General features: G+C 54.2%; 5 protein-coding genes across 5 annotated transcripts; 4 read left to right on the top strand and 1 right to left on the bottom strand.

The window, feature by feature from the left end:
• Positions 1 to 1,305: 1,305 nt before the first annotated feature.
• J4E92_003073 (uncharacterized protein) lies at positions 1,306 to 1,512 on the top strand (the record flags this gene model as incomplete). The annotated part of the gene is made up of 1 exon (XM_051494473.1): positions 1,306 to 1,512. One exon carries the CDS (start codon positions 1,306 to 1,308, stop codon positions 1,510 to 1,512), a length of 207 nt encoding a protein of 68 aa, XP_051354766.1.
• Positions 1,513 to 7,475: 5,963 nt separating this feature from the next.
• On the top strand, positions 7,476 to 10,377 carry J4E92_003072 (uncharacterized protein; the record flags this gene model as incomplete). Its single annotated transcript, XM_051494472.1, has 7 exons — positions 7,476 to 7,644; positions 7,696 to 7,899; positions 7,950 to 8,212; positions 8,261 to 8,353; positions 8,403 to 8,559; positions 8,614 to 8,858; positions 8,911 to 10,377. The coding sequence occupies 7 exons, from the start codon at positions 7,476 to 7,478 to the stop codon at positions 10,375 to 10,377; spliced, it is 2,598 nt and encodes an 865-aa protein (XP_051354765.1).
• Positions 10,378 to 11,074: 697 nt separating this feature from the next.
• On the top strand, positions 11,075 to 11,598 carry J4E92_003071 (uncharacterized protein; the record flags this gene model as incomplete). Its single annotated transcript, XM_051494471.1, has 2 exons — positions 11,075 to 11,297; positions 11,372 to 11,598. 2 exons carry the CDS (start codon positions 11,075 to 11,077, stop codon positions 11,596 to 11,598), a joined length of 450 nt encoding a protein of 149 aa, XP_051354764.1.
• A 2,242-nt stretch (positions 11,599 to 13,840) lies between these two features.
• J4E92_003070 (uncharacterized protein) lies at positions 13,841 to 16,034 on the top strand (the record flags this gene model as incomplete). The annotated part of the gene is made up of 5 exons (XM_051494470.1): positions 13,841 to 14,481; positions 14,531 to 14,813; positions 14,863 to 15,385; positions 15,434 to 15,917; positions 15,965 to 16,034. 5 exons carry the CDS (start codon positions 13,841 to 13,843, stop codon positions 16,032 to 16,034), a joined length of 2,001 nt encoding a protein of 666 aa, XP_051354763.1.
• A 1,338-nt stretch (positions 16,035 to 17,372) lies between these two features.
• On the bottom strand, positions 17,373 to 21,680 carry J4E92_003069 (uncharacterized protein; the record flags this gene model as incomplete). Its single annotated transcript, XM_051494469.1, has 3 exons — positions 17,373 to 17,584; positions 17,677 to 21,310; positions 21,450 to 21,680. The coding sequence occupies 3 exons, from the start codon at positions 21,678 to 21,680 to the stop codon at positions 17,373 to 17,375; spliced, it is 4,077 nt and encodes a 1,358-aa protein (XP_051354762.1).
• Positions 21,681 to 22,030: the final 350 nt, after the last annotated feature.

Raw genomic sequence — 22,030 nt, 5'->3', positions numbered from 1 at the left:
CGACCATCCTTCTCCGTGCCGCACCTTCTCGAAGGCGCATCTGCGACCCGCCATCTAGGTTCAGCCGTGTGATGGGGCGCTCCTTGAATCCGCAACACGGTTTGGACATTGGATCATCACAACAGGCGCCAAACTGTAGTGCGTTACGGGCCGCAATCCAGCGGTGTGGGCGTAAAGAGAGCAGCATCGACTCGTGGGGACGGCAAAAGAGAGGAAGGAAGGTAGTACCAACAGCTATGTTGATTTGCCGTCCTCGCTTCAAGCGGCTAGCGCGAACCACATCGTGACAGCCCGTCGGTCGCCTCGTTATCTCCCACGCAGCATCCCACTCGCAATTACCCATCGCACACCAGTCCAGCAAGCAACAAAGCATTCAGAAGATGGCATATCGGTAATGGTGAACAGGAAAAAGCAACAGTGAACCGCATAGTTGGTGTAGTTTTAGGCATCCACAAACACGCGCGAACCAATACACCGGGACATCGGTCACGCCCGCGTCCTTCAGCCGCACGGACATGCACTGTGGCCCTCCCTTCTTCGACGTATGCCGTCATCGAAGCAAAGCCTTTCTCGTAAAACCGCTGTGTAAGAGAAGGGATATGTAACGCCGCGCGGTAAGGGTGGGAAATGCAAGATGGGGGTTAGGGAGCGGCCTGTGCAACGTCGAGCTGCGTTCGAGCGCCTTTGCTTTTTTCCTCGTCTCGATTCAAACGGCATGTCAAAAAGATGGTGTCCACGTCGGATTCATGTCAAGGGGTGGCTTTAGCCACTTGTTCCTGCTCTTCTTTTTCTTCCCTCCTCTCCTCCCTTCTCGTCGCCGCACCTGTCCCTGAGTGCTGCGTCTCTCCTACCACCCGCGCATTTTCTTCTTCTCCCTCTTCTTTGCCAAGTGCCTTCGTCGAAGCCGTTACGCTAGCTCAGCCTTGAGGATTGCATCATCAAAATCGGGTAGCATTATCCAGGCTCAGAGTTGCTCTTGGTGAGGCTACAAAGGCCGTAGGTGGAGGCAACTGGCAATACTGGATCTGACTGAACCCCGTCAGTTGGGATGTTGCGGCAAGATTGTTAAGAAGTGGTGTCGAGATTGTTCACGATTAGAGCAGAAGAGTATACAAGAAGATCTCATCGCAGATCCAAAGCGTATCACAATAAAATCCCGAGCTTCGCATCTACCTACCCTAGAGCCCTAGCGCGATCAACCTCCGAAACGAATATATCACATCGACTCGTCTCGTTCCGGTTTCCAATAAGCCCATTCCACGACTCGTCTACGCTCGATACAACCCCATCCAACGCCTCCCGACCATGTGCTACATCGTCTACACCATACACGTGTGCAACCACTGGATACCCCAACCCCAACCCAACAACGGCCCCATACTACGCATATGCGAAGAAGCCGAGAAGCTACGACTCGGCCACCCCTGCCCGGAAACACAACGAGAGCACAAAGTCATGAACCGAAGTCAAGGCATGTGTACAGGCTGCATGTGGAAGAAAGTCAGCAAGTAAGCCATCCTCCAGATCGCTCAACGTTGTCAAGGAAAGAAAAAGCGGGGACAATATGTGGGGGTTCTTTGACGAAAGAGCCGCGGCAGAATCAAATAGCAGCAATGTGGAGATGGGATAAGGGAAAAGAACAGGATTACGGGGTGGAGAAGGGCCGATAATCTGCCTCTTCTTTGCTCGTTTAGCCTTCATAGGCGGAGACGACCGTCAACCGCGTCGACCGCTTCACTCTGGCTTTCCAAGGTTCTGTGTCGCGGGTCGGCGTGGGCGGTCATGATGACAGGCACATGCCGAAAATAAGGCCGCGTGTGAACGCCCACCTTCCCAACCGGAACTGCCATTGCGAGGCTGAGAGAGCAGCGACACGTGCGGCTTAGCTCTGGCGGTGCATGCACGATACGGCCCGGGTCTCGGTCCGACCAAGGTGTCAGATTTGCCGTTTGTCTGGGGGATTCCCTGGGTGAGCTTGAGGGTTCTTGAGGTGCTGCGGAGTTGACGGAATACAAATATACCCGGGAGGTCTTTTGTCTTTTACGTCGGTGTTTGGGGTAGAAGGGTGTGATTATCCATAGTAACGTATTCCTAGTCCATGATATGATAGACCATTGCGATAGCAAGAGTTCAGTGTCTCCATCTCCAAATCCGCCTTACGCGCAAATCAATGCTTGAAGTACGTATCCATGCATGCTACTCAGTTTAGCCTTGGGTAACGGGTCAACTCCTGCCGTCATAGCCATGTGCTTTCCAAGGCAGCCAAGCGAGGCAAAGCCTTTCAAGCATTGGCCGTTCTTGTTGCTAAAATTGGAGTCTACTCCAATTGACTTTGGCGGTCGTTGGAGTCGCCGCGTGTTATCGGGGCTGTTCGCTAAGGCTGGTCATGTCAGACAACGGGAAGCATGCGGAAGTAACCGGCGGCTTCTTGCGGTTCGGCACAATTTCTCCAGTATGATATGGGGATCTGATCGGTTTTCTTGTGGTATAGTAGGTACCCGCGATATGCGACCTGGTGTCTATGCTGCAAAGCTGCGAGGGGCTTGGAACGGGGAGGTTGTTGCACTTGCATGTATGAATCGAAGGCCATGCATCATATTCTCTACGCTCGCATTACCTACCGTCTGATACCATTGCATATGGTTCCTGATCGCCCAGGATCTTTCCGTTTATGGCTCGGAGAGAAACCGTCCGTGTTGGAAGTGGTAACGTTCATCCAGATAACGGGGTCTTCTCATCATACCAAAATAGTGACTTGAAACCATCGTAGACAACCGGAGACGTGGAATCGTCGGTATCCCCGAACGCTACGGTTAATACTTTCAACCTTCCCCAAGGCAGCAGCGTTCCCGCCGAGCACATGATCTCGCACTCATTGTTGAGATAGTCCTGATGAAACCGTACCAGACGCGCGATATCGACCAACCGATCATAAAAAATATCATAGCATTATATATGTGAAACTTCAATACATAGTGTAACGGTTGAACTATCCTGTGGCCTCTGCCATCAGTTTCTTTTACCCAGGCGCTCACAACACCTGCTCATCGTGTGGCACTGGACTAAGCGACGTTATCGATATCTCTAAGACCGATATGGTTGCAGAACATGCACAATGAATGCCAGGCAGACCAAAGCTGCAAACAGATGAGAAAGGGGAGAGACAGCTCTGCCCCAAGCAATTGCCGGTCCTGAACGTGTGTAGTAATCCTCACCCCCTAAAGCTTCATGAGAAAGCATGAGACGCTAGATAATGTCATGATTACGGTTGTGTTGCTTCATATGTAGCATGATATTCTAGCAAGTCACATATGAGATAATGTAGACTTATACCATAGTTTTAGTGAGACTTTCTGGATGATGAAGACCTACAGGCTACAAGTGACGGAGTTCTGGTAGTCCGTTGTGATGATGGCGTTGAGTGCAAAGAAGGCCAGGACGCGTAATCTGTGCTACGGTGACATATCGGGCTTTCAGCCCAACTATACAGGCAAGAGACGGAAGGCGTCTGTATACGGTTACTCAGTTTGTAGAACGAGAAGATGCTGCTCGATATAGGAGAGAGCTAGAGGCGCCTCTTCGTGCGTATTACGCTTGATGATGTTGCGACTTGTTGAAGACGCGCGACAGAAGCATGATCGCGCACAATTTACCACGTGGCTTAGCATATCGGAGATATGTCCATGAACTTACCATGCGTCACAATATGTGTTCCTGGCTAGTGGTTGCGGAGTTGAGTCTATCAGATTGGGAGGGAAAAGGAAATCTGATCCGACAAGGAAGCACCCATGAACCTTGACTCGTCAGAATACGAACGGAACCATGGACAGTCATGCCGATGCACTGTTGAAGTTCGGAGTCTCATCCGGTAAATCGTGCGACATATCCATGTGATAGCAAGATGGAACGCAGAGTGAGAGTAACGTGAGGCGTGGAGCTTCGCATCCAGACAGTCTATACTCTGCCTGCGGGATCGGTTCGGCACCAAAGTGACGATAGCCGTAGCGAGCAGCGCCGCATCAGCCACCACACCCTTGCGTGCGTTTTTGCTTTTCTTGATAAAGACGGCCTGCAGCCCGCATGATTGCTCATGCAGCCCGTTTCGACCTCGGGAATGTCATCCCGGAAGGAGAATGGATGTGGTCCCACCTTTCAGGGTTGCACCGAGAGGCCGCCCGGTCCCACACAACCCTGAGGCGAACATCTTCATGGAACATGACAAGCTCATGGCGTACACGAACCAAAGTTTTTTCGCAACCAAACAGACGAGCTACGGGTTGGAGAGCGTGGCAATTTTCGGTGGTGGAGACTCCCATGAATGCGAGCGGGGAATATTGCGGGCCTGAGGGGATGCAGAGGTAACACAACGCATCATGCGCTTTCCCGTTTTCTTTGAGCCCTTCTCTGGGCGTGCAGCTTCCTGTTGCTTCGACAATCGAGGGATCAAGTGGGGGGATAAAGTGGGTATCGGAAAATGCTTGACCTTCCCTCCGCTAGCCAGGCGACTAAGGGTGTTGTCGGACAGAACAGCGAGGTTGCACAACCTGTCAGCTAACGGCTCTCACCAACCACTCATCTGTGTCGCCGATCGCCTGCATTAGCTATATGCAGGCTCACCCGGAAAGCAGTGTAGGGATGAAGATCGCAGCATTCATGGATAGAGCCATGTTCCAGATGTTGTACTCTCCAGTGAGGAACGGTTTGCCAGTCATGTCACAGCGCTGAACGGCGCGCAGCATGCAGGTGGGTGGAAGCATCAAGGCGCCGTGAAACGTTCGGATGCGCGATAGTAGTAGGTAGGGGTAGGCGTGGATTACCACTGGTATGGACGAGGTGTATTGGCTAAATACATGGCCTGCCTTGCTCGCCAATGCGGGGAGGCGGTTTATTGATAGATGGTCATGGTCCTCGTGTTGGCGGCTTATGGCAGGATATGTTTGCTTGCGACGCAGTTCAGCAGGGGCTAGCGACGTAGGATAATAGAGTTTCCTCAGGCAAAGACGAAACCGAACAGGTCCTTCTAAGCTTGCACAACTACAAGTACGCAGGTTAATAATTCAACATTAATGTAGGCTTGCAGGTTGTCTAATAGCCCAAGTAATGTTCTTTTGCTTCCTGCTGCAGTTGGAGGTGTCCGGTCTTCCCTTGACTGGGGTGGAGTCGACAGAAACAAATACCGGGTGCCGCTCGTCAGGCAGTTAGATGATGAACGAAGCAAAATCCCCGGGCCGCAGCCGCCAGCTGGAGCGCCAAGACGAGGCTCAATCCTTCGTCGTCCCACAAAACGTTTCAAAAAGACAATCGCACTCTGTAAAGGTCGTGTCGCTGATGACAGGATGGGGAGCAGATATGTATCTATCAAAGATCGACAAACTCTCGGCTTCTCGGGTCACGATGTGAGCGGACGGGCACGATGCAGATCTGAGCCTCGCCATGACAGACACGGACGCGCAGAACGTTTTGCTGGTGCGTTTCGCATGCGCCTCGCCGTTACCGCACAAGTCTGCCGCGTTCAGACAGAATGTACTGCAGACAAGATTTGGAAAATCGAAAACTGACAGTAGCTTAAAGTGGCAGCGAAATGTTAATTGTTTGGTGAGGGAGCTAGATGGACCTTCCGCATTGGTAAGACCGCAGTCCCTTTAAAAACAGCCTCGCTTACCGGCACGGCTTTGATGACGCGCGCAGGCCAGCCCTGGATCCACAAGCTGGAGTTTCACGTGGGTGCGGTTCTTGAGCCCAGATGCTAAGAGAGGGGCTTTCGCTAGCGGCGGCCCGATGTCCTTTTCTCGGTCACGCTGCTCCGTGGACACCAGCGACGGAAACGGTATCGACAGATGTGCTACGGGTGCGGTGGGCTGCAGCACGCCAAGAAAGTTGGACGCAATCATGGCTCGAGTGAAGGGCGGCAGATGCCAGCGGCTTGGTCCTGCACCGAGGCGACGCAATCCCGGTTGCATGCTCATGCGCCAACAAGTGATCGACTCTTGTCAGATTCAGGCTGCGGCAGGGGGTGGATTGGGTGACACGAGCCTTTTTGCCGAGGACGCGGGAGCGGAGGACAACTGCGTCACATTGCGATGCATGCCGAGAGCCGCTAAGCAGACGACGGAGGCTTCTCTGTTCTCATGTGGAGGCTGGCTGATCGCCCGCCCCCGGCCTTTGGACGGTACTGCGTGTGGGTGCGCACCACCTGTGTCAGCACCGTCGTAGGCCTTGGTGCCCCTTTTGCAGGCCCTATATCAGCCCATTCCTGGCGGTTCCGAAATGACAACCATGCCGTTTTACCTAGTAGGCGCGCGAGCTGAGGACGCCGTAGGGCGACGATGGGGGTCTGGGTGGCTGGCATGGTAATCTGGCGACGCCTCCCAGAAAGCCCCGCTGCGCGAACAGGCAGTCTCGGGAAAAGAAATGCACCATCCATCAGCGTGGGTGTCGCGCTGTATTGGGTGCCTTGGAGAGAGTTTATTTTGCAGGGAGAAAGTTGAGGCTGGAACATGCTCGAACCACGATCCACATGTGTTCGCAACGTCCAACGGTCCCTGCGACCATGTCTCATTAACTCGTTCAGGCAGAGGGTGTGGCGTTCTGCGCTGGCAGTGTATCATCATGGCAGTAGAAAATCGGCGAACCCAGATTGATGTGTCCTCTAGATGCGGCGCATATAGCGTAATGGCGGTAGCGTGTCAATCCATCGGCTCCGCTGTTGGGTGAACCTGGGACGAACCGTACCAGATCCGACGGAACGATCTGAAACAAACCATTCGATCTGCCAGAATTAAATCGCCTGGCGCAGCGTGATTAAGCAGTCTGGCTCGTCTGTCACCTGGCACCAATGTGATGTAGTAGTACAGTAAGGCGCCGGCGGTGGTTGCATGGGTCGCGGCGGATAGTCAGCGCGTCGATGCTAGGCACGTAATTTACGGCCCACTGGCTGGCACAAAGTGGGTCTTGGGCTAGCCGTGCACGCTAAACCATGCATCCCTGCAACATCTGGTCCCCTTACCCACGTCTGATGGAAGGGACGTTGGAGCGCCCCTTCCATCTGTTGGTCTGCGGCTTCCTCATCTGTTTTCTCTTCCGCGAGGCTGCATCCTACACCAGTCCTTCCTTCTCAACACACGTCGTGGCGAAGACCACCACATTGATTGTTGCTCTTTGACAGCTCTGCCCTCCAAGTCGGGGTCCACACCGTCCGTGTTCCTCTGCGCGCTGCTGTCGTTCTCCGCGCCAACCTCCACGCCTCGACTCGCACCCGTCAGTACGCTTGCGAGACGCGCTCCCACGCCCGACTGTACGTAGCCATCCTCCATCACCACCATCAAGCAGCATCTCCTGACTCATCCAGATCGACAGCCCGGCAACCCTTCAGTTGCTCCAGTCTGGTCTTCCCCTCCATCAGACTATTCCGTCACTGTCGCAGCTTCAGTAGCGCAGACGTCGCATTGTAGCCAGATCGGTCGCAAGCAGCCTTCATGGCACAACACCAGCAACCCTCGCCCACTACGGGCATGCCCCCGCATCATGTAGGGCAGCATCATCCCGCGCACGCGCAGGTGAATGGACACCCGCCGCACGCGACCCAGCCCAAGACACCGTCGCAGTACTTGGGGCAATTGACCGAGGCTGTATGGACTCAGATGGGTAAGCCAGTATCCAGTGTGCGCAGGACGGGCACAGACTAACATCCAACAGGCTCCCTCTCTGAGCAAATGCAAGACTTGGAAGGCGCCATGCAATGCTACGAACAGGCCTTGAAGTTCAACCAGTGGTCTGTGCCAGCTATGCAAGGTATCGCGTGCATTCTGCGCACGAAAGATGCCTTCCCAGCAGCTGTCGAATACTTGCGCACGATTCTCAAAGTCGACCAAGCCAATGGCGACGTTTGGGGTAGCCTCGGTAAGAAATTTGCGCGCATCTTTCGCGAAGCATCTCACTAACAAAACCAGGTCACTGCTACTTGATGATGGATGACTTGCAGCAGGCGTACTCTGCCTACCAGCAGGCGCTGTACCATTTGTCTGACCCAAAGGAGCCCAAGCTCTGGTATGGCATCGGAATACTATATGATCGCTACGGATCGCTTGAGCACGCCGAAGAGGCCTTCTCGCAGGTAATGCGCATGGAGCCTACGTTCGAAAAGGCAAACGAGATCTACTTCCGCCTTGGCATAATCTACAAGCAGCAGCAGAAGTTCAACCAGAGTCTAGACGTAAGCATACTTGAATCTCACCCCACGAAAGCTTCTAACAGTTGACAGTGCTTCAAATACATCGTCACCAATCCTCCTCGCCCACTTACCGAGGAGGATATCTGGTTCCAGATTGGACATGTGTACGAACAGCAGAAAGAGGTTTGTCTCACCAAGCTCCGTAAGCTTTCACCGCTGACATGACAATTAGTTCGAAGCAGCCAAGGGCGCCTATCGCCGGGTTCTCGAGCGTGATGCCAACCACGCCAAGGTCCTACAGCAGCTGGGCTGGCTACACCACCAGCAGAGCACCAACTACGCTAGCCAGGAGCAGGCCATTGAGTACCTGGAGAAGTCTGTTGCTTCCGGTAAGCATTGTATCCCCGTGTGATTATGCGCGTGTATCTAATCCATTGCTCTAGATCAAACGGACGCGCAGAGTTGGTACCTGCTGGGACGCTGCTACATGTCACAGCAGAAGTACCCCAAGGCGTACGAGGCTTATCAGCAAGCCGTGTACCGTGACGGCAGGAACCCGACCTTCTGGTGCAGCATTGGTGTACTGTACTACCAGATCAACCAGTACCGCGACGCGCTAGATGCATACTCCCGTGCCATCCGCCTCAACCCCAACATCTCAGAAGTCTGGTACGACCTCGGCACACTGGTAAGTAGTTGATCGTCCCTGGACTGAAGGCTCTTCACTAACAATGGCACAGTACGAGTCCTGCAACAACCAGACAGCGGATGCACTAGACGCATACCAGCGCGCGGCCGACCTCGACCCGTCCAACGTACACATCAAGGCTCGCCTGCAGCTTCTGCAGAATGGACAGACGTCTGCTGGCGCCCCGAACCAGGGCAACGCTCCTATACCCCAAGACGTGCACCCTCAAGCCTACCAGCCTGCCTCTGTACATGGACCTACCGCTCCGCAATGGGGCGCACCTCAGCCCCAGCAGCCTCCGCAAGGTCCTGCGCCTCCAGCCCTAGCGCCCGGATGGGATCGCCCTCTGGCACAAATCCGCGACCCTGGCCTTCCACCACAGCAGCTGAACCCATATGAGCAACGCGAGGGCATCCGACCGCCTACACAGCATGCTCCCCAGAGGCCCGTAAGCCCCCGACAGGAAGCTCCCAGGTCATACGCAGAGCCTCCTCGTCCTCCCACAAACGGACCGGGTCCTCAAGGGCCAGCTGGTCCCCCACCTCCCGGACCACCCGGGCCAATGCGCCGTGGCATGTCTCCATCGCCGAAGACACACCATGCTGCTCCCAGCCCCTACCACCCTCAGCCACCGCAGCTGACACCGCAGGCGGCTCATGCGCAGCCACAACCACCTCTGCCCCTACATCAGCAACAGCAGCCACCTCAGCCTAACCGTATCTCCAACCCGAACTACGGTCCTCACGCTGGTAGTGTGCCTCCTCCACCCCCGCCCCCACCTACAGGTCTCGGTGGCCCGCCATCTCAGGCCTCTAGCCAGAGCGGCGTACCCCCATACGGTGTTCGCCCTGCCAGCCCACCTCCGGAAGTGCGCCCGATCGTCGAGAACCGAGCGGGATCTCCGCGCAACGGATACCAGGGACCGTACCAGCACCATGCTGATCCTTCTGCTACCGGTGGCATTGCTAGCGGAGCTCCTCCGCCAGCTTCTGCCCAGACGGCTGCTGAGCAAGCAGCCCGCGAGCGCGACGACCGACCGCCGACTGCTCCACCGAAGCGACACCGCGAGTGGGAGGAGAATGACCACGCGAGTGCAAAGCCTCCCATGAACGACGAGAAGCGTCAGAAGATGGAAGAGCCTCACAGCCGCCGTCCAACTCCCCCACACCGCATGTCGTCTCCTCAGGTGCCGCGCCAGAGCCCTCAGGAAGGTCCTGATCCCCGGCGCTTCAACGATGGCTACCACCCGTCCGAGGCTGCTCACCACCCGCCATCGCTCCCACCCATGGCAGCTGCGCGACCACTGTCTCGCATGTCGGAGACACCAAAGCAGGAGCGCATCGAGCGACCTGAGCACCATGAGCCGGCTGCCCGACAGATGGACGTGGATGAGAACTACGATGATGAGGGCGATGACGCCAAACCCACTGCGCCCAAGTCTGAGCGCAGCAGCCCTCGCAACGCGCCTACCAACGGCGTTCCTTCTCATGCTCCCACGCCAGCTGAGCAAAAGTCTTAGGATGATGATTTCGAGGAACTCTTTGGGCAGCACTAGACTTCTGACAGGGCTTTACTTTCTTGTTTTTGCAATTAGCTACGTGAGATTTGGGGAGTTGGGGATGTCTAGTTGGAGGGCAAAACATGGAAGAGACGTGGCAACGTACTTCCGCATGGCGATGATACCCTGCGCGCCTTACATAGTCCCCGCGCTTTTCGAGTGTTGTATGTATTTCTTAATCACCCACGAGAATGAAAATGCGATTATCACTATATACTCTGCTGCCTTGGTGTGCACCATGACTTGATCGTATCATTCAAGTGACTATTGTTCATTAGTAGCGCAGGTGGTGTCATTACTCGCTGCAACTTGCAGTGATTAAGGTCGGCGCAAATGGTGGGGTTGCTCACCTGCTCGTGGAAACGCCCGCAGTTAGCTGCTGTTGCGTCATCGCAGCGCGCTGCATCGCGAAATCATGGAAAGGCTTCTCCAACATCTTCCTCGCTATACTGTACATCCTAACTACGCGCAGCTCTCGTCTATCTCATACATCCCCAAACAACTGACGCGCCATAACGACCAACCATCCTCCTGTGTCGCTGTCCAAAATCACCAACCCACACGTCGCACCTTCCACTCCATCGTCTCCGTCTCACGTCCTTTCCTACCCATACGTGCTTGTTGCGTCAAAACCGTTCGCCTGACCGCCCTTCGTAACATGTCTTCCGACGCCGACTACGCCGCTTTTCTCGACAAAGCAAATCAGGACACTGGCTCTGCGGAGACCAAGGACGCGTCGCAGAAGAAGAGCTATGGCACCAAGAGCGTGAACACGGCCGTACCCAAAGCGCTGGAACAAGTGGAAGAGTACTATGTCAGCGACTCAGATGAGCCGTTTGAACCGGTTGCGTTAGAGTTTGATGGCGACAGCGTGTCTGCTGGTGGGATTCCCCTCATTTGCGCGCACAGCGACGACAAGCCTCACGAAGTATAACATGCGCTAACATACACACAGACGACCTGAAGAAGCTCATCGGGAGCGACTCGGTAGAAGAGGTCAAAGGCACCGGCTTCGAGAGCCAATACAAAAAGATCATCGACGCGGTGAAGGCAGCCGGTAACGGGACCGTCAACGTATACCGGGTGGAGCTGTCGGGCACCAGGGCAGAGTACTACGTGGTGGGCGTGGACAAGGCGGAAGGCAGAATCGTGGGTCTCAAGGCTCTTGCCGTAGAGTCGTAAGCAGCAATGCACCGGGAAATGAAGACATGAACATGATCACGATGCGCTGCGCCGGATTATACACATGCCGATCTACATCGAACACGTTCCTTCCTGCGATGATGGGGCTCGGGTGCCCATGGCGCGAATAACGCCGTTTGAAACACGTCGCGCTCGCTGGGTTATGGTTGACAGTCAACGGGTCTCACTGACAAGGTGGTGGAGCGTGCAGGTTACTGATGCGACGTCAGAAATTCGATTAGTAGATGTAATCTGCTGGTAGATCTGCGCTACGTGCATCTCTACATACTGTACGGTTGTCATAGCTTTGGGCTTCAGTGTGGACTTGTTTTCTCCAACCTCCCCTTCAATTATCGTACATGTTTGGATAAGAAAACATGTATGCATGGTCGCATGATGCCTGTGCGTGTATGCACGCGGCAATGGTGAAGCCCATGCGACACGCATGAGTCGCGCGGCGTGCTTCGAACTGCCAGTATGGCAAGAGTGGTTCAGCAGGCTCGTTGCTCGACTTCAGCTTGCGCGACATGTAGATAGTTCAGCCTCGTGTACGTCAAGACCGCCGCCTTGCAATACGGTATCGATATATAGTTTGATTGGCTGTTCAAACACACTAGTTCGCCCAATCCGGCTATGCCTCGGCCGGACGTTGCAAAGTTCCAGAACCGGGCGGTCAGCTGCGCCTCCGAGCTTCATTTCGGGTGTACCCTAGGGAGCGCTTGGCCCCGGGCAATGGGATCCAGCAGTCTCAACCAGATTGGAAGCCGACCGATACGTGTCGGGAAGCCTAGGACGACGGCAAGCTGGACAGACCGGCGTGGAGCGGGTTGATTAAGATGCAGACGACGATAGGGAACGGTAGAGACGAAACGGATGGGTTAGAGCATTGGCCATTGCATGTCTCGGGGATCCGAAAAGAAGGTGAGGGACGTGGGAAGGATCAAAAAGGATGGTGTCAGATCGCCACGCTATCTTCGGCAGCGATACGGTGGGCGACCTGGTCAACACGAGATAAGATCGTGAAGTTACATGTACGTTTCTCAACGGTCGTGAGCACGAGGCACGTTCTTGTAAATGGTACCTTGGTACAAGTGCGGTAGCAAAGGCCGCTTGCGAGGATGGGGGATTGCGGTTATAATATATGGGCCGACGCGTAATGGTAGAGACGATGATCTTAGGCTATCGATTGCGCGTGCAAAGACGCGGATGCGCGTTTGGATTCTTGGAATACGGTGTTGAGGCGCGGGATATGCAGAGCTAGCGGTTGCGATGCAGCATGCAGGCGGTTTCTATAGAGACAATCGTGTGTACCGTGGAGAGGCTGCATGTGAGGGGTGTTGAGGGCAATGACGGCTTGGTTGAAGGCGTCAAAGTTTGGGTGACAGGCAGACAGACAGACAGCAGCACGACGGGCTTCACGCATGACATGGCAATTTGGGTACTTTTTGACAGGCTCCACCATAGGAGAGGCAGTGGAAAAGTGTTGAAACGGGCTTGGTAAATTTAGCAAGGCTCTCCCGCTGGTGTGCGTAAGCGGGCCTTTGAATCTTCGCCGCATGCAAGCGCCGTGGCAGCGACGATTGGCCGCTCCTTAGTCGAGCTTCGAGATCTTCGCCCTCCCTGGAGTCCGTGTGGGCCCGACTCAGGAACAAAGCCCTAACCTCTCCCACCACCCACCGCTGCTTGCCACTCTCTGACCACGGCGCCGTCGCTTGTTGTGTTCCTGTCACTATCCCACAACATATCAGTGCCTCTCTTTGTTGCATTATTTCCCGCATCATTACCATCGCCATTCCAATCTGCACCTTCCAGCCCAGTGCGTCCTGCGTCATCCGTCATTCGCGCCTGCTGCCGTTGACCAGCGCCTGCCCTGCCAAGTCCCTTATCCTGGGCGCCCCCGTTTGGGCCAGGAGCCATCGATTCACCTCCCCTTGAACCTCGACCTCCCCCATTTCCCTCACGCCGCCCTCCTTCCTGCTCCTCGACGCCCAGCAGCGATACCGAGCAGCATCGCATCACGAGTGGAGGATATTCGGCTTCCCGCGTGCTTTACCTGACACCACTAGCTGCAGCATAGCCCCTGTTAGGAATTTGCCCACCCGCGTGCCATAGGTTACCGCAACACTCGTTTTCCACCTGCATACCGCCTACGCCGATTCATCACCTTCACTTCGCTCTGCTATCCGAATAGCAACTAGCCAGGAATTATCGCCAACACTCACCGCATACGCTCCCTCGCACCATGATGCCGCAATCGCCGAGGGGAGACGGGCCGCCCCATCTCCGCCTCAACTCGGGCTCCCACGAGCCCAGGACCGACGACAACTCGATGCCTGCTGTGCGCCCCAACACGGCACGAACCAACTCGGCGCGCTCGTTAACCCAGCCAATCCGCCCTGGCACCGCCCCAAGTCAAGGCATCCGATCGCCCGGCGCGCCCGATGTATACAGCAATGCGTCCATCGCAGAGTCCGCCGAGATGTTGCTCCCGCCGCAGAAGATCCGGACGCAGCGCTCCTACCGAGACGAATCGCCCATGCAATCGCCCTCTGGCTTTTCCTCGCGGCGGACAAGTTGGAGCTCAGACATGACGGGAGGGCCTTTTGCTTCGCCTTTCGACGACTCGAGAGCGCCGTCGCGGGCTGGCAGCGAAGAAGATCTCAACACCCAGACTGTCTCTGAGAAGTTCAACATCCACCCATCGGCTGGACTGTTGCTCTTCCCAGAAGACGTGGAGAAGGACGACTACCTGCACAATCCCGACCCGAACGAGAAGGATAAGAGAGACTGCGATGTCTTCACCCGGAGAGGTATAGTCAACCTGGGTGGTTTGGCTATTCTCGCGCTCGGTCTTCTCATGCTTTTCATCGGTTACCCTGTTCTGTACGTATTTGCGATTCCGACGATCTTCGACTTCACTAACGCATCGCAGCACCTTCGTCGAGGATCTCACGGCACCAGAACGAGGTCCATGCACAGACAATCCCCTGTGCATAGAAGGCAAGCAAAGCGAGCCGCTACTGAACAACCTACGAAAGGGCCTCATCGACCCCGATACGCCCAAGGAGGCCATGACGCGAACATCTTACAACGGCGAGGAGCAGGTCTTGGTCTTCTCAGACGAGTTCAACACTCCCGGTCGCACCTTCTACGACGGAGATGACCCATTCTTCCAAGCTGTTGATATTTGGTACGGTGCTACTATGGATTTGGAGGTAAGTTTCGAAATAGCCATCTTCAAATTGCAGCGCTGACATGTTCCAGTGGTACGACCCAGATCAAGCCTACACCGAAGACGGCGTTCTTGTCCTGAAATTCACCAAAGAGAAGAGCCACGGCCTCGATTACCGCTCTGGTATGATTCAGTCGTGGAACAAGCTCTGCTACAAGGGTGGACACTTGGAGGCCAGCATTTCGCTGCCTGGTCGTGGTAACACGAGTGGTTTCTGGCCCGGTTTCTGGACCATGGGCAACTTGGCTCGCCCCGGTTACCTCGCCTCGACTGAGGGTCTTTGGCCGTACAGTTACCACGACAAGTGCGACATTGGTATCACGCCAAACCAGAGTTCATACGACGGTCTCAGCTACTTGCCTGGTATGAAGCTACCCGCTTGCACCTGCGACGGCCAAGACCATCCCAGCCCCGGCAAATCCCGCAGTGCTCCGGAAATCGATGCTTTGGAAGGTTCAGTTCATTTCCTCGGTCCTGGAGAGTCCAACGCCATTGGTGTCGTGTCTCAGTCCTTCCAAGCAGCACCGTTCGACACATGGTACATGCCTGACTATGGTAAATTCTCTCACTTCCGTTTGATCGGATTCAACTAATGTTTGGCAGAATACATGGAACTCTATGATACCTCGATTACCACGATGAACGCTTACAAGGGTGGTCCCTTCCAGCAAGCTATCTCTGGTTTGACCAACTTGAACAACGACTGGTACAACGGCAAGCAGTACCAGACATATTCATTCGAATACAAGACCGGCGACGAAGGTTTCATTACCTGGTATGTCGGAGAGGACAAGACCTGGACCATGAGCGCACCAGCGACGCGTGCCAACGGTAACATTGGTACGCGAGTCATCCCGGAAGAGCCCATGTCCATCATTGCCAACTTCGGAATGTCGAACAGTTTCGCAGCCATCAACATCGAGGACATCGAGGCGCATGACCTCCCGGCCAAGATGCGGATAGACTACATTCGCATCTACCAGCCAAAGGACAACCAGATCATGACTTGTGATCCCGAGGGCTACCCTACTACCGACTACATCAGGAACCACCCTGAGCCTTATGCGAACCCTAACATCACTGACTGGTAAGTTCACACAGCACATCTCTTATGATAATACTAACATGAACCAGGAAATCCAGCAAGTACGACTGGCCCAAGAACTCCTTCATGGATGGTTGCAAGGCAGAAGTAGAGACCTAGTGACCTGCAACTTCCCAGAGACTGCTGGCTTTCGGTCTCTGTTGTCATCACTTCCCTTGTGTCGACTACCTTACGTGGCCATGGCAGTACGACGAATACCCCTCAAGATTGGAATTCCTTCGCAAAAAAGCACGTTAATTATAGATCATCGTTTCCTCTTTTCGACCTTTTCGAAGGCCACATTAGCATTTGCATGGAGCCGGGGGCGTTTACGACATTTCGAATCTCACATGCCTTCGCCTTCGCCTTACTCGGGGACCCAAGATGTTATCTGGCCTGCGTGCGACTGTCCGGTTTCCTGGAACTAGGGGCCACTACTTCAACGCACCGCCGTCGCGCCGATACACAAGCCGCCCGTCGCTCGCTTCGACTGCGCCCGTCCAGTTGTCCATTGAACGATCCCCTTTCAGCAGCGGCTTCGTCGGCAAAGAATCTTTTCCAACCTTCTCACATATAAACGGCGCGCGCAACTCTGTATATCACGGCATCTGTTCTTCCATGCATCGCCTGTACAAAGCATACTTGCAACATCAAGACTTTTCAAGACCGCCTTTCTGTTGTTTCCCGTCTTCTTCCCTCATCTTCTTTCCAGGGTCTTGGTCAAAGTGGAGTTGCTGGGCGGCGCCTTACAGCTTCCAATCACCCCAACTTCTTCTTTTCCTTCTTTCGATCATCTGAATTGTTGTCTTGTAATGCATCGCTTGGCTTCTATTTCTGCTGCTTCATCTTTTTTCTTTGATATTGTTGGATATTTTGGGAGCAAATATGGCAAAGGGACTACTGGGGATGGAATGATGAATGAGGAAATCTTGTCTTTTTATATTGATATATCCGGGCGTTTTTAATGTCTAGCAGAGGGAGAGGACGTAGATGTGGGAGGAGGGCTTGAGGTGGCGGTGGCGGTGGCGGTGGCGGTGGTGGAAGAAGCTGCTGCTGTTGTCGGTAGAAGGGTGGCATATGAATGGTGTAGGAGATGAGAGAGGAGGAGGAGTAGACAGGAGATAACATACCCCCTGATGTGTATACTGAGAGTTTATTCAATCAAGTTCAACAAACAACACTTCTTCTCTTGTATGTGTGAGGCTTGTGGACGTGTGTGGTACGACATGATAATGCTGTTGAACAAGGGATACACGGGTGTCTGGCTTTAGACGTGGCAGCGCAGTTCTTCAAGTTCTTCCAATGTATCCTCATCAAGAATCGATGTCACGCAGTCTAGTCCTCACACGTCACAACATATCCGATATCAACAGAGTTTCAACAATATGGAAATCCTTTCGTCATTTCTCAAAACGCCCACCATCCAGTCAACTATCCCAAGAACACGTACAGACATGACTAAATACTAATAAAGAAGCTCTTCTCCCCCTCCTTCGGCTCAACCCACGCACGCTTCAGAATGGGGTCCGCACAACTAATCCTTATCCTCTCAACCGTCGCAGGCGACGTAAGTGATAGAAGAGATGTTTCGCCAAACTGTTTACGCGCAGCTTTGAGTGCGTCGCGGATGGCGAAGAAGACAGCGCTGCCCATGAAGAGGGGGGGTTCGCCTAGTGGTAACAAAGTCAGTGAAACAGTGACGGTATAAAGGACGACAGTAGGTAAAGAAAAGAAACAGGAAAAAACCGGGAAAGAAACTTACCAACACCCCTACTCCTCTGAATAGTCCTCAGATTCTCCCAGTTAACATCCTTAAGCAACGTAACGTTCATAACTTGAGGCACATCCCTGAAACCCGGAATCTTATAATTCCCCGGCCCCTTCGTCGCCACACCCCCCGTGCCCCTCAACCACAGTGACTCCTCCGTCGTAAAAAGCCCCTGACCCTGCACAAACGCGCCTTCAATCTGGCCGTAGTCGATCGCCGGATTGATACTCCTTCCAACATCCATTTTGATATCAGCGCGACGAGTCGTCCAGTCACCAGTCAGCGTGTCGATTTCGACTTCAGCAGCCGCAACGCCCTGTGTGAAGTAGAAGAACATCTGGCCCGTGTTTGCGCCCCAGACGTAGCCTATATCGGGGGTTTTGTAAAACCCTTGTGCGGAGAGGTTGACGCGGGAGAAGTAGGCGGCGTGGGCGAGGTCTTTCATGGTGGCGTCTTTGCCTAGTTTTTCGCGGAAGGGGGCGAGGCGGGCGTTTAGTTCCACACAGGCGTTGTGGATGGCGTAGCCGTTTAGGTCCGAGGAGGCGGAGGCGGCGGTCGAGGAACTGTTTGCGACGGTGTTTGTGGCGGTTTCGCTGATGAAGACGGAGTCGAGGGGGACGCCTAGCGTTTCCGCCGCGATTTGCGTCATCTTGGTGTGCAGGCCTTGGCCCATTTCTGTGCCGCCGTGCGCGACGAGGATGCTGCCGTCGTGGTAGATGTGGACGAGGGCGCCGGCTTGGTTGAGGAAGAGGGCGGTGAAGGAGATGCCGAATTTGGTGGGGATGATGGAGAGACCGCGTTTGTTCCACTTGTGGGTTTTGTTGAACTCTTCGATTTCGGCGCGGCGTTGGACGTAGGCGGATTCTTCTTGGACTTGCTTGTACATGAGTGGGACGTACCAGTCTTTGATTTCTTGGTTGAAGTGCGTGATCATGTTTGTGGAGGGCGAGTAAAAGTTGATTTCTCGTAGCTTCTCCACGGGGATGTTGAGGTGGTCGGCGACTTCTTCCATATAGGTCTCTGCGATGAACATGCCCTGTGGTCCGCCAAAGCCTCGGAATGCGGTGTTGGAGACGGTGTTTGTTTTCGCGACACGTCCGCGAACATGGATGTTGGGTATCGAGTAGCAGTTGTCGATGTGGGAGAGAGACCGCTCCACAACTGCACCAGAGAGATCCTGACTCCAACCACCATTGCAGAAGACGTCTGCATCAAGGGCTTGTAGTTTACCGTCTTTGTTGACGGCAACTTTCCAGCGAGCGAGGAAGGGATGCCGTTGTCCAGATGTCATGATGTCTTCGTCTCGGTTCAACATACAGCGTACAGGTCGACGAACCTTATTCGCTGCGCAGGCCACGATACCAGCGAGTTGGACTGAACGTGTCTCCTTACCACCAAAGCCACCACCCATGCGCTTGACACGGGTGACAATCTTATTGGCGGCAACACCGACGACCTTGGACACATAAGCTTGTGTCTCGGCCGGGTTTTGCGTACTGCTGAAGATCTCCATCTCGCCATCCTCAGGCTTGGGGACAGCGACACATGCTTGAGTCTCAAGGTAGAAGTGCTCTTGACCGCCCATGCGCGCTACACCAGTGAAGACGTGATCAGCCTCGGCAAACGCCTTCTCGGTATCTCCCTTCTGGATGTGACGGAAGTGGTTGAAGTAGCTATCCTTCTCAATAGCCTCTTCAATTGTGAAGATAGCTGGAAGCTCTTCATACTCGATCTTGACAGCACGTGCGGCCTGCTCTGCATGTTTCGCTGTGTCAGCCAAGATCATACCAATTGGCTGACCAGCAGTGAAGACTTCGTCAAGAGCAAAGAATGTCTCATCGCAGGACGGCGCACCCCACCAGTTGGCTTCTGGGGATGCAAGATCCTTGTGGTCGACGTACGTGACAACACCAGGAAGTTCTAGAGCGGGTTCGGCATCGACTGAGAGTAGCTTGGCATGCGCCTTTGTCGAAAGTACCAAGCAGCCATACAACTCGTTTCTTTGCAGGGGAATGTCGTCAGTGTACTGCGCCTCTCCAGTGCACTGCTTCATAGCTGCGACATGGCTCTTCGACTGCCCGACTTCATTCTGGATGTAAGCCTCAGCAGCCTTGTCGTCCTTCTTGCCCGAGCTGATATCTCTTTCAATCTCGCCGATTGCATGTGTGTCGACTTCAACTTCCTCAGCGTGCAGCTCAGCCAGGATCTCATGGTAGAACTTGTAGAAGAAGCCGAGCGCGAGAGACTTCCTGTATGTCGCCATACCACCTGGGACACCAAACCGCAGATCGAAGTCTTCTTCGAGCTTGTCCATGACGCCCTCCAGTGTTGGGAGATCAGAGAACTTCTTCCCTTGGAGGAAGTCCATTGCTTTCCGCGCGTGGATTGTCGTAGGTGCCATGCCACCGTACACCAAATCTACGCTCTCGACTGTGTGCTGGTCGTCCAGTGATATCCTCAAAGCGGCATTCACAATAGCAATGTCGTCATCTTTCCTCTTTGCCTGCTTGTACGCGCGGATGTACTCGCCCTTCTCTTTCGCAACCGGGATCTTCAACCCCGCAATGATGGCATCCGGAGGTAGAGCAGTCTGCCTATATCCCTTGAAGAAAGTAGACATGGGAATTTCCGTTGTCTCCTTAAGGCTCTTCGCTATGAGCGTCGCATTCGTCGCAACAAACACCGGATTCAGATCGGAAATAGGACTTGCTGTTGCCAGGTTACCAGCGGGTGTACCCACATTCCTAATTTGTCGTCCAGCGAAATACCGTATCTGCTTGAGGATGGTAGCGAATGGTTGACCTCTGACCGGTCCGTAATGTTCGAGAGCGTCTTTGCAAATCTCCTCCAGATCCGTGAGAACAACATTTCCGCCGATTTCGAGATGATCGTCGTGAAGTTTGAACTGCCGTAGTTCCGCAATATCGCCGACAAAGACTGAAGCGTTGTAGTTCATTCCCTTGAACTTGATCTCGATTTGTGTCTCGGTCGAGCCACCAATGAGCTTTGCAGAGGGATAAACGTCCTTGATCTCCAGTAACTGTTGCAGAGTCGTTGGCCTAAACCACCTCTTCTTCTTGTTACCGAATGCCAACGGTTTGAACTCGTGTTTCCGTAGCTGTGGAGGAAAGATCAACTCTGTGTCTGGCTTGTACTCGATGAACCCAGGTGGTGTGAATCGCTTGATCGGTTGGTCGTCATCAATGTTCTTGCCGCAACCTCCGCCATTCGCACCGTCCTTGTCCATACAGCATCCGCCTCCACCATTGGCCTTTGCTTTCGCGCAGCCCGATTTCACGCTGAAGCTCTGCGCCGCGTCTAGTATCGGCCTGTATCCTGTACACCGACAGAGGTTACCATCAAAGGCTTCCTCAACCTCGAGCTCGCTCGGACCAACATTGTTGCGGAGGAGAGCATATAATGACATGACGATGCCTGGTGTGCAGAAACCGCATTGACTGCCATTTCCCTTTGCTATCCTCTCCTGAGCAGGATGTGGCCGCTTTACATTGCCAATTCCTTCCACTGTTATGACGTGTTTGCCGTCTACGCTGACGAGAGGTGCGAGGCATGCGTTTACGGAGGCGTGGTAGATCTTGTTCGTTGTGGGATTGAATTGCGATACAACCTAGCAAATTGTCAGTCTCTCGCCCTTGATTTCTTGACCAATCTTTCCGATAGTCCCAGAACCAAAGTGCAGTGTCTTTTAGTTTTCGACCCAGTATCCTCCACCACAACCACGAGTCAAAGTGAAGTGGCAAACATACCACAGTACAAGCACCACACCCACCCTCCGCACACCCCAACTTCGTCCCCGTCAACCCAATCCCCCTCAAGTACTCCAACAGCGTAACTTCAGGATCCGCACTATCCAGTACAACCTTGGTGCCATTCAGATAAAACCGGAGTGTATCATCGTAATCGGCCGTGACTTCGTTCAGCGACTTGGTCGCATCGTTCGACACGGCTGGTTGTGGGGATATGAGACCAGGCGCCATGTTTGCCACCCGCGGTGCTGTCGGTGATCAAAGAAGAAAGAGAGAGACGTAAAAGACACAAACACAGGCGAGAGGAATGGGGAAAAGAGAGAGGGAAGGCAAGAATGTCACGGTAGGTATCACAAGCTTGATCCTCTAGCTGTTCAGGGTCCTGTCCGTCGGGCTTGTGGGGAATAAGCAAACTAGATATGGCAAGCGCGGCGGCATGAAGAACTGCAGCGGCGTGGAGCGTCGGGAGCGTGTATTACATGAGTTAGTTGAGTACTCTAGTTGGTGGACAAACTGACTTGAACGAATCAGCATCGACGTGTTTGTCCCTTATCTTCGTACGCGGTCTAGGTTGCATAGGC

The sequence above is a fragment of the Alternaria infectoria genome (assembly GCF_024043175.1).
Source record: "Alternaria infectoria strain BMP 0036 chromosome Unknown scaffold_4, whole genome shotgun sequence".
In the NCBI taxonomy this organism is placed as follows: domain Eukaryota; kingdom Fungi; phylum Ascomycota; class Dothideomycetes; order Pleosporales; family Pleosporaceae; genus Alternaria; species Alternaria infectoria.
This window is presented reverse-complemented; position numbering and strand designations above follow the sequence as displayed.